This window comes from Chroicocephalus ridibundus, chromosome 3 (assembly GCF_963924245.1).
Source record: "Chroicocephalus ridibundus chromosome 3, bChrRid1.1, whole genome shotgun sequence".
Taxonomy (NCBI): Eukaryota; Metazoa; Chordata; class Aves; order Charadriiformes; family Laridae; genus Chroicocephalus; species Chroicocephalus ridibundus.
In genome coordinates this window covers 34,762,257-34,774,814 of record NC_086286.1, presented here as the reverse complement: position 1 = coordinate 34,774,814, position 12,558 = coordinate 34,762,257, and the positions used below count along the sequence as shown (strand labels likewise).

At 35.7% G+C, this 12,558-nt stretch overlaps 1 protein-coding gene across 1 annotated transcript in view; it reads right to left on the bottom strand.

Annotated features, from left to right (window-relative positions):
- KIF6 (kinesin family member 6) overlaps positions 1–12,558 on the bottom strand; it is a 172,156-nt gene that overhangs the window by 123,937 nt on the left and 35,661 nt on the right. The window contains exons 7-8 of the mRNA XM_063330983.1: positions 4,810–5,016; positions 1,163–1,306 (exon numbers count right to left, since the gene is read on the bottom strand). Of these exons, the coding sequence (XP_063187053.1) occupies positions 1,163–1,306; positions 4,810–5,016 (351 nt within the window). The remainder of the gene's footprint in view (positions 1–1,162; positions 1,307–4,809; positions 5,017–12,558) is intronic.

The following is a 12,558-nucleotide window of genomic DNA, read 5'->3' as shown; positions in this document are numbered from 1 at the left end:
TTACTTGCACATATCAGATTTGGGGAGCAGGGTAGGGATTTTATTTATTTTTGGGAGGACTGAAGAAGAAGGTCTGTTGTGTAGATAGTATATGTTAAAGCAAGAGCACGAAAACTTTCAGTAGCCTACTCTGAACAATTACTTGGGCTAATATTTACAAAATAGAAACCTAGATCGCAATGTGAGATAGATACACCTGATGAACTGATATACGAAAGGGTGCCTATCCCACATAGCCTAAAAAAAAAGCTTTAACAAACTTATGCAGTTGCATTTGTAACCAGATATCATGCTTGCGTAATTACATGTTTACAAGTCTGAACAATTTGGGGTTTTTTTAACAGTAAAGTCCATTTTCAAAAGAAAAAAGAAAAGTTTTCAACTAGATGAAGTATGGTTTTAGCATAATGCTTTCCATTGTATTTCAGAAACCAGTTTTAGGCTTAATAGTTCTTTTTCTTGTTTATTCACATTGGAACCCTTTGACGTTATGGAAAAATCTGGAAATAAATAGATTATAAATGTCTTTGGGTGGGGTTCTACGTATTCACATTGCAACATATTTTGGTAAACAAAGAGAAGAAAACATCAATACATAAAATTCCAGTGCAGAAAATTGGGGAATGGAGATAAAAGGATTTGAAAAATTTCCAAAAATCCCAAATCACCCCACCCAATTCCCTCTCCCCAACAATGAACTCTCCAGTTGTCTACCACACTCAGTGAAATCCCAACTTCACAGAAGTCTACAGATGTTCTTCCAAGGCTTTCAGTGTAATCCATAATCTACTTATAGATCTTACCAATATGTCCTTTGGAAGATTCCTTGGAAATGCCTTTTCATAACTCAAAGATTTAGTCATTAGAAAAACAGTAAATGTTTTAATAAAATATTGGTTCATTACTAGGTACAAGTCATTTCCCTAATGCTCCTTGACTTAAGATTTCTTAGAGAAAAGCACATTTCCTAAAGGATTTGTCTACATCTTACTACAATTTCCACTGATAAACTTTGTTCTCCTGGAAACAAAGTTAAATTTTTTTTGTAATGATGACAATGAAACCATACACACTTGAATTGCAAACTGTAATAAAAGTCAAAAGAGCAGGAACTTTTAAGAAGTGAAAACGTTTTTGTTGAAAATAGATGGAAATAACATACATCTATGTTTCTTTTGTCTATAGAGAGCGTTGCTATCATGGTAGTCATGCAGTTTCCTCCCAGGCTGTCTCTTAACACTGAGGTCATCATAGAGTTTCGGTAAGGAATGTGGGACCGGTTTTTCTCTGCAAGGGCAATTATCACCTGAAACAATAGTAAAAATGGAAAAGGCTTTCAAATTTACATGTCTATTAATGATTAACACAGAAAGAGAATGAAAACAATCTGCTCAGGAACCTAAACTTCTGCTATAACTAAACTATGCTTATGCACACAGTTAGCTGTAAATCCACTGATTTTATTGTAACAATTTCAACTTAAATTTCAGCGCGTTGTCTTTGTAGGAGCTGGACCTGAAAGACCAAAAAAATTTAATTTTATTGTATCCTAGCTTTACAACCTGTCAGCAACATGGAAACAGAATGCGATAAACTAAAAACCACATACTTTCCTAAGACACAGTAACTTACTGAAAGTCTTCCTCATGTTTTTTCTAGCAACATAATAAATTAAAGTATGGAGAGTAGTCAAGTAAAAGCTTCCTTATATTTGCTAAAGCATGCTTTAAAAATTACACATTCTTAAAGCACATGGTTCTTAGAGGGGTCAATGCATTTATTTCCAAGAAAATGTCTTGAAAAGTACATACACAAATAAAAGGGCACATGATTACAAAGTACTGCTGGAAAGAAATGATTCAGTTCAGAATACGTATGCCTTGGCCAAAAAGGAAATGATACACCTACTATTCTCAGTATCCCTTCTCAGCTGTTTACATTATGGGAACTAATTGTTATTAACAAAAAGCTAGAGTACCCCACGATCTGTTGTGATATAAAAGATTTGAACTGATATCTGGCCAACCACTGTACTGAAAAACTGTAACTATACGAGTTGTGCAAGCTATCCGAAATGATTAGGAATGGTTTTTCCTTTAATAAGTGTTACTCACCAGCATATATTATGTTTATGCTGCACTTAAGAAAATTGTCATTTTAGAAAATTTAGTAGCAACACTTTTGTTGGCATTACTTTCTCTTGAAGTTAAAATTTCTCATTACTATAAATCTTACACTGGCAGCCTTGAGAGGGACAAATGCATAATACAAAAATTACTGTCTCGTAAAGAAATCTGGAAATCCATTCCTGGATCAAGGTTTTCAAATCTCCTATATTACAACTTGTTAGATGGAAATATGTTACAGAATCGTAGAATCGTCCAGATTGGAAGAGACCTTTAAGATCACGGAGTCCAACCATCAACCTAACACCGCCAAAACCTCCACTAAACCATGTCCCTCAGCACCACGTCTACCTGTCTTTTAAATAGCATCAGGGACGGCAATACCTCTGCTAGTTTAAAATATTGCATGGAAACCTCATAGTAGTGTAGAGTATACATATAAGCACATTCTCAGTCTCTGCCACACAGAGACTACAAACTGAATAGAAAAGACGGGGAAAAAAGCCAGAGGGAAGATACATTATTTCCATTAAAAATGGGAACTGTGTTACAGAAAAGTTCATTTTTTCTGAAGTTCACGCAGGAAGTCTGTAACCCAGGTAAAATTTGGACCCTCCCACATTGGCACTGAAAAGCTACGTGACCGGCTCCCATGATGCAGAAGCCCTGTACTGTCATGTGACAGAGTCACATAACACAGAAGATGATGGCTTTAAGTCCCTTTGGTAAAACCTCACCTAAACCACTAAATCAATCTTTTCAATTCAATCAAGAAACCTGGATAGAAAGATGGCAAATCTGAAGGACAGGGAAATTATGTTCTCTTACAAAGTGACAGCGAGAACCTGTACAGGACCTGAACCTGGATCTTCTAACAGCCAGCCAAATGTGATAATCATAAAATTGATCCATTTTCACACAGTCAAAAAGAGGGTCTTATTATCCTTTTGATATAAAAAAGGGTGTTTGTTTTGTTTGCTTTTTTAAACACTGGCAGGTCTAAATCTAACAGGCCTTAATAATATTACTGAAGCAGGACTGTAATATGCTGATTTCATCAGCATAATTTAAGACAGAAAGTTTTCGAGTGGGTCAAACAACTCACTTGAAGACCTCATTAGTTTTTTAAACGTGGAATCTGTCAGAAATATTGTCACTTTTTGTAAAATTGCACCCTATATGAAATGTAATGGCATAAAGCAGGTACGATCACTCACAAATAACTTCACTGAAACATACAGAAATATTGTTTTGCATAAAGGAAGACCTGAAACTCACAAGTGGTTATGATATGCTCTGAAGTGCGCCCAAGAGTCCCTATTCCAGTCCGCATCCTTTGTGCAAGCAGTAACTTCATACAGGGAATAATTTGCACCAGTACCTCAAGGCAACAGGCATGTTCTCAGAGTGTCCTCGGAAGATGAGGATTTTGGGGTGCTTCATTTGTGGATACAGGGCTATCAGCTATATCTGTATGTTCGAGTTTAGTGTATCACATGCTCTGAAGCCATATGCCTGCTCCAGATGTCGTCTTTTTTTCTCCTGTCTGTCCACAGTCACAAGACCTCTGACATTGCCTTTGATCCACATCCAGGGTCCTTTCAGACTCCTGCCCACATCTACCCACTCTTCAGATTTCTGTCACGTAAGTCTCCCATTCCACTTCCCATTTGTAGTAGAGCTTCAAATTTTTTTTCAAATTTTATTAGCAAAACCTCCAGTAGGCTGGCTAGCAATCATCCACAAACCAATAAAATCTTTCAGCATTCCCTAAATGGAGCATGCGTTAAATGACAGTTAACAAGCTTATTCATCAAAGCAGTAGGAACATTATAGTCTATTATTTTGGGGAAATATATATAGTTCTAATTCCACTATAACGTCAAATCACGTGGCTGTATCACTATTAATTTGTCACATTAATTTGTAATTTGTTCCAGGATATCATATGTTGTTCATCAGAAGGGAACATCTACACACACACACACAAAATGCAGTTGTAATTCCAGAACATGCTACTACGTCGTATGGACAACAAAAGCTACCCAGATGTGGTAGTAGGGACTTTTAAGAGCTTCTATGTATCAAATTGCTGGGGACACTAAAATTGAACTGTCCCTACTGCCATTGTAGATCAGCTGCATGACATTATCTCACCATCATTTTGTTCCGGACATAGAGACCGCTTGATCCTGCAAATACAAGTCCTATTGGTATAAAGCCAATTATTGTAGTTACTCCATAAATACATTAACAAAGGTAACACCTGTCTCAAAGATATCAAAGATTCACATTGGCAGAGGAATAAAACAAATGAGAGAAGACCCTAATACTTTACAATATGACAATGCTCGAACCAAATGAAAATCAATCACTTCAGTTCAATGATTCTGGAGTGATACATCCCGATCCCAAATCAGTATTCCAAATAAAATGATAACATTATTTTTGAAACACTATCCTCTATACCTACTATAACCTTACTGTTTAATTGTTAAACTCTTCCTAAATTAAAATATTTTACTTAAAATTAAGAACTACCAACTCAAACATTTTAAAAAACTGCAATAAACACACAGTCCAAAGACTAAGCGAATACTGGAATCAAGATTTCCAAAACATTGCACGTTGCTAAACAGGAAGGTAGTAAAGGGAGAAATATTTCATGCTATTCTAATTTTACCTGTTCCAAATAATGTAATGACAGGTTGATATATTTGGCTTCTGTCAATAAGTGACCTCCAACTCCAGTCTTTGCAACGCGCTCTGATCCAGCAAGGTCTACTAAGTGTAACTTGGAGCGTCGGATAGTTGCAGATCCAGGTTCCTTGCTGGAGATGTGAATAGTGAAAATGCAGTGAGATCGGGTTGAGGCTTGATTCATTGGTGTCTACAATGAAAAGAAAGGTAGAGTCCTCAATATTAATTTAATAAACAAATTTAGCTTTTTATAGCTCAAAAATCTGGAAATCAAAATCACCTATCCAACTTTTTAACTATTACACCTGTAATAAATATGCAAGAATAATCCAAAAGATTTTACCTGACACTCACATTCTGGCCAAATACTCAGATAACTTTAATCTGGCCAAATCGTACTGCGGGCAAGCAACTATCTGTGTTCCAAGATACTCTAACAGTGAGTACATCAACAAAGAAGCTGGCCTTGCTATGCTGAAAAATACTGCTAGAAAAGGGCACCTTGACCAGAGGGAAACTTACTAATTCCTGATCTTCAAGAGTTTACCAATTTCCCCATTGGAAAGCCCATTTTTATTTTTTTTTTTTCTTGCTAGATAGTTACCAGCATAACTAAGACTAGAACTTCCTATAAGGCTTTAGACTTTCACAGTTTCATTACTTTTATGAAAAAAATTAACTTGGCAAAATCAGTATCAAAATTTTACATGTCACAACAGAGATTTCATAAAAGGTTTGGCTTTAATTATATTTATTAGAAATAGCTATGGCCATACTTCCTTAGCTAGAAACATGGAAATTCTTGGTCAGTTTTTAGAGATGCTCAGCTGTAGTATGACTTTACTGGAGTTCCCAATATACTTGAAATGCAGAACAGAAAATTTTAAACAGCTCTCAGATATTTAATTTAGACTTCAAATGACCATATGCAACCACACATGCAGCTTTCTTTTCTTAAACAGCATAGAAACAAAATATCTTTAAGCATCTAAAGCCTCTTTTGTTTAGTTATATCAAGTTATCATTAGAAATTTAAAACGAAAAGAATTCCTTATTATCCTCATTTTATAAAGCTTTAGAATATAGACGGAGACGAAAGGTTTATCATGCAAATAATATTTTTATTTATGAACTATTACAAGTATGTTATTAAGGCATAAATCTTTGACTTGCAGAAAAATAAGATAGTGAAATAAATTAATAAATATTACTGAGTTAGCAACTAAATCTACACTTATTTATAGCTGTTTAAAAAGATGATAAAGCCTCTGAAATTGTATACATTAATCTTTTGTCTATACTTTATTCCTCTGTTATTCTAGAGTAATTATTTATCTAGGTATACCCTGTAATTCAGACTAAATACACCAACATATTGCTTTTTTTTCCCATAGTCTACTTTGGAATGAAACATTCTAGATGTTAAAATAGTCTGCCTGTTGCAAGTGTTGAAGGTGTTATGTTGTTAATCCAGAAAGGACGGCCTTGAACAGAAAGACTGCACGCTGAATATTCCTTTACCAGAAATAATATGAACAGCTATACCTCTTGGTTGAATTGCATCCCCTTCAATTTCCCAATATTTTTTTCCAGCCTTAATAATGCCAGCACAACCGAACTGCTTTTTGGAACTGATCCAGCTCAAAGAAAAAAAAAAAGAGGAAAAGTCTGCAAACCACAGATATTTAACCTGGATCAGTTTCCCGATTCAGTTCTCCTAGAATAATTGAAAATGGCAGCATACAGTGTGTGAACAAGTAGGTGGTGTGCAGCAATAACGTATGCTTGTAGCTGTTGGTGAAAATTCTGTAATGAAATTACAGCCTTAACGCTGTTTTATTTGGGGCTGCTTCACCTAATAAAGCCAAGCTCAGAGGAAGAAGGAGGAGAGTTTTGATCATGAGTTTATACAGATGAGAAATTCTGGAATAATATAGGCGAGCCACTGGCTCTGCTTAACTGCCTGGTCTCTCAGGATCATTTCACGGTCCTGGGAAATGAGCACCAGAGCATCAGAGTGCAGCCACACAGTACGCTGTCTTCAGAGGCAAAGCTGAACAAACGAAGGGGCGGAGAGTTGTAGCATGGGAATGAAAGTGAACAGGCTCAGGAAAAGATATAGGCCTGTCAAGCTTTGAAAAGCAAAAAAATACTCCCAAACATTTTTAAAATGCAGTTATACTAGGAAAAAGTTATGTGCTGTTAAAATATAATTTATTCAGCAATTCTGATTCCATGAATAATCAGAGCCAGCTTCACTTCTTTTAGTAGGAGACCTTTGATTTTACTACTTGCTCTCTGTGAAGGAGGACTGGATATTTTATTTTTCCAGTTCAAAATCCACATACGAATTAATATTTAAGGACACTCTCCTTAGCAGAATTGATGTCTGAGGACATTTTGCACTACAGTCGTGGCATCAGTCACACTATGCTGCAGACAAGGCTAAGCTAGATCAGATATCAATACAGGTCTATCTGTGAAAGGAGAAGGTAAAGGTGGCTATGAAAGAAGCAGAAGAAATCAGCATACTTCAGCATGAGCATTCCTAAGCAAACTTGTTTCACTACGCAGCAAAACCTGATGTATTTCAAAATGTGCTTTTAGTCACACCTGTTCAACCCCAACAGAGACAAAAAAAATTTGAAGCAAAAAATAAAATAATTTCAGGACTCCGAGTTCCAAAAGCTCAGGGCAGCTGAGCTTTGACGTATTTGACGTATTAGGTCTTTATTGTCAATAGCAATACACTAGCCACAACTCATTTTTCCATGTTCCAAGCAGATTCTGCTGGACTGGTCATTAGAAATTCCATTGCTTTTCTCTCCACAACTTCTTTTTTCATGTAAAATGAGTGAAGCTGATTTGGAAGTCATTGTCTAGAATCCTAAACTGCTATTTTTATTAAGTCCTTCTTCAGAGTAGAATCATGCTTTAATCAGTATGCCAGTGCTCCCTTTTACAATGTGATTCTGTTTCCACTTTGCAGCTCTCATAGATAGAAAGCTCTATTAGAACTATTGCAGGAACCACAAAGCAATAAAAATTTAAACTGTTAAATGGGATGTGATCATGAAATATTAATTGCAGTCATAATCCCCCACACTTTGCTACTTTTACCGCACAAGTAGATGCAAAGCACACAGCAAAAGAAATGACAACTTGTCAGCACCTTCAGTCCAAAAATAAGCCTTTTTTGTGGGGGTGGGTTTTTTGTGTTTGGTTTTTTTTTTGGTGTTTTTTTTTTTTCTATCTTAGATATGCAACTTCTAAGTATCACCATTCAGCTGTTCAGAAAGTCAGAAAATTTGAAAACTGAAAACAAACAAACAAAATTTTCTGGGCAGTGTCTCAGAGCCTACTAAACGGTTCTTTTAGTGGCTTTCAGAGTTCATTTTGGCTTTGGTAGCAGTATTCAAACCATATGTACATGAAATCATCCTCACACTAATTTGATGTGATGAAGGAAAAAAAAGAAAGAGGGGAGTGGCCTGGCTCTCAGCAGATGGTTGCTATTGTGAAGGTTATATATAGAACAACTGATGAGCTGCAGTTACTTACAAAGAAATAATTTTTTCCAGGAGTTCTGTGACATCATAAACCACATGAGCAGACTTTAGATGCTTTGTGATATCACACGAACACTACAAAGGAATTAATGCCAGGTCATCTGTTGCTGCCCATGCTTCTACCATGCTGTGGCAAGGTAGAAGAGGAATTCAGGAAAGTATCTTTCAAGATTATGTTTTGGTAAAGCATTAGCGTTTTGTTTGATGCTGGAAAATATATACAGGAGGTATTTCAAGCCATACAGCCCAGTCTCCTTTTTCTCCAGGACCAGGATATACCTGTGTTTGCTGAAATTAAATGAACTGTATAGACGCTTCATGACTTAAACCATTACATCTATTCATACAACAGTGACAAGAAGGTGGTTTCTACTTAAATGAGAACCTGCAGCACAGCCATATTGCAAGAAACATCTGATTTGGATGCTTCTGTCAAGGAATACAAGCTCATAAAAAGTCAAAAAACTTGCTGGAGCCTAAGTTATCCATCTTAATCTAATTGTTATCTATCTTAAATCAGCAAAACACTGCAGGAGTTCTTCCCTATACAAGAATTTTTGTATTTCCCAAACCCTTTATTTGTTGCAGCTGCTATTATAAATGTTGTTGTCACTAAAAAGACTAAAACTAAACTAAAAAACTAAAAAAAACCTAAAACACCAAAAAGAATAGCCAGAAACAGGATGCTACTGGTCTAAAGAGAGTACTTAATAACTAAGGACCTAACATGGAGAAAGTTTCTTAAATAGGAGAAAAACATGTGAAGAGCTGTTTGGAAGTCACCATTAAACCAACAGAAGCTGCTACTATCTGGAAGAATAATGTGTTGATTATGGCTGCCAAATACGCTCAGACAGAGAAAATACAGAAAAGAGTTCAAGACAGTTAGGAGAAAATGATTTCACAGGTGATAAATGCAGTCGTTCAGCCCATACTGCAAACCATCTCCACTTGGCAGTTTATACACCTCCAGTGGAATCTTTTCTTCTTTGAATAAAAATATTTAGACATCAGAAGAACATGATTTTTCTGTGTGAGTGAATTAGTGACTAACCAAAGCATAAAGGAAGAAAGGCTGATTCTGAATGCTCCCATTTTTTTGAGAGAATGTCCCAGTGAAAAGGTACAAAATTTTGTTTTAAGGAGGGCTTCTTTTTCCTCTTAATTTTTTTTCACTTTTGAACTTTTTGAAGAAGGGCAAGGGAAAAGATAAAAGCACTGATAGCATCCAAGGCAGAGAGCAGACTGATTTTCTCCAATCTCAAGCTACAATCAGATGGATACCTGCAGGAAGAAGTTCTGACAGCTTTAGTCATTTCAGAGCTCAGAGTGTACAAAAAGAGCCATTGTGTTCAAGAATGCCAGGAGAGCAATTTAACACAGTCTCACTGGTTGAAATTAATCCTTAGAATATTCTGGTGTTTTCACATTTTCATTTATAGCACAGAACATAAGTCTCTGCAGAGCTGAAGGAGCAGAGATTCTTTGTTGAAAACCAGTGGGTATATTTGTCTAGTTAATATAAACGCCACCAATTCCAACAGAACCATGTTATATGGAAGGGTATGTAAGCTGAAGAATAGGAGGTTCCTGCCTTTACATCTGGTAGATCAGTCAGACCTCAATGTATCTTCAGTTTACTTTCTGATCAATATGGTACAACTGAAGGGGCTCTTCAGGTGTACTTAGGTACACCTGACACATTGGAAATTGCAAATTTATTGCTATGAAAATATAAAGATCAGAATAAGTGCAATCTGACACTTCCCTGATTTCTAAAAGCAACACTTTACCTTTCCATATTTACTGCAAGTACAGTTTTCACAGTTAAACCATGGTAACAGAGGCAACTTTTAAAGTAATTAATATTCCCTGGTGAGGATATTATTAAATTTTACGTTATACAGTGCCTTTTATCCCTATAAACCCCAAAGCACTTTAAGGACTATTCAAAGTAGTACGCATGACCAGTGATTGTTTTACCACACACGGAAATGAAAGCACCTGTGCCGAAACGATGATGCCATTTGGTACTAATAACAGTATAGAACAAGTTTGTCAGAGTGGAAATAAGTTAACAATTGACACCAATAAGGAACCTAGGAAAGCAAAAAGTTGCAATCCATTCTGGAATGCAGCTCTAACATGGCTAACATGCCTTCTTGGCAAAAGTGTGATTTAATCTCATAGGTTCACACATTCAAGTCTTATTTTTCATATTTCATCCAAGAAAAAAAAATGCATTCAATCACTACCACTGGCTTTCTAAATATATTCAAGAGAATACTAATGGACAATAAAAATAAATACAAAGGAAATGAGTCCATTTCAGAGGTCACAAGTCAGTCCCCACAACTATTTTTAAATGTTTAAAAGTTTCACTCTTCCTTGAAATAAACATATTTAAACATTGCCAAAAGCTTACTGCTTGCCCCATGTGTACTTCAAACATTTTAAATGATGGAACATTCACGTATGTGTAGTATGCACTGTCTTCCAAATTTAAACAATGGAGTATTATAGGTATAAAACCATGCACTAAAACATTTCCTTCCTCATTAAAATGAAGTAATTTTTCAATAGAGGAAAAACAAATGCTAAATATACATGCAACTGCAGTGTTCAGACATATCAATTTCACATAAAGATTTTACAGTTTTTAAATTGATGCATGCCCTTGGGAGGCTACTGGGTCTACCTTACTCTCCTATTTTAAGACAAATACTAAAACAGTACTAAGAATTCTCTACTTCACAGAAGTTTAGGCATAGTATTTCAAAAGACAGGATCACATGAGATTCCCATCATAAGAATCTAGAAAAGACCACTTCAGCTGAAGACATATTAATAGTGTATCTCCAAAATAAAATGGTTTGTGAACACAACTTAAAAAGCCCAACGCTTATTCCTGTACATGAGTTTTTTTAGATGCAGCTGCTAGCACCTGTGCCATATGTGCAGATTGTATTTTGGAATCCTTTGTTTGCATGTACTTGAGATACATAAATCATAAAGTTGCCTTAAAGTCAAAATACAAAAAATAAATTCAGATTTTAAATTTTTTTTTTTTGTTAATAACCTGTTGCTGAGATTCTTATGCCTTCAAATATAACAAGATATTGTGTTTTAAGGGAAAAACAAACAAATAGTCCTTACAGTTGGAAGAGCCGCCAACAAAATAAACAGTTTTTTGGGTTTGCCCATTTCTCCCTGGCAAAATATGAGACAAAAATCTTTCTATTTGGAATTTTACATTATGAAGTATTTGTGCACAGATGTCTCCCACCTTACAATTTCCACAACTTGTAGTACATGTCAAAACTAGAGCAAAGGATTGGTCCTATACTGACCTATAAACCAATCCTGCACAAATTAGATTAGCTTCCTCTTTTTTCCTTCTTGTGAGCTATATAGTTATGTGCGGGAAAGAAGTATTCAGTTATAAATGTTCCCTTAGATTCTGACATTTAATGAATGAATGAATGTGTCCTATAGAATACCTTTAACATTATGATAACTTTCCTTTTAGCGCAGTCAGTGTTGAGGGCAAAATGCAGCCCTCAAATCACAAGTTAGACTGCACTAGCACAGACATTGCAGAAATTAAATTGCCATCCTTATTTTCAAAATGGCCCTGCAACTCTTCAAAGAGGGGTTATGCTGGGCGTAAAGCATTAGATTGCAATTTTAGAGGCTGCAGTGCTGCCTCAGATTTTCTGTGTGATCCACACCAGACATCTTAGCTTTTCCATCATCCTTATCCTTAAAAAAAAAAATTCCTCATCCTTAAAAAAGATGAATCAAGCATAGTTTTTCATTTACTTTCTTTTCTATTTTGGTTTAGTCATTTTCTGTCTTTTAACATTTACTTAAGTAGGGCCCAAGTCTTTTTTTTTGAGGTAAGGAAATGTTATCATAATTCAATCAAGGTTTAAAAATATGGATCTCCAGAGAAGAAGTTATGGTTGCTGTCATAACTTCTCTTCCCTAGACCTCTACAATAATCCCTCCTCTCTGAAAACACCATTTTCTCATTCTGTTAAGTCATCTTATAAAGTACCACAGTTACCTAAAGCCAAAAATGCCAAATGATAATGTCTGACAGATTCTGTAATGCCTGAGAGGAAGCAGCACTCAGTAAGCTCACTGAACTGGACTGCAAC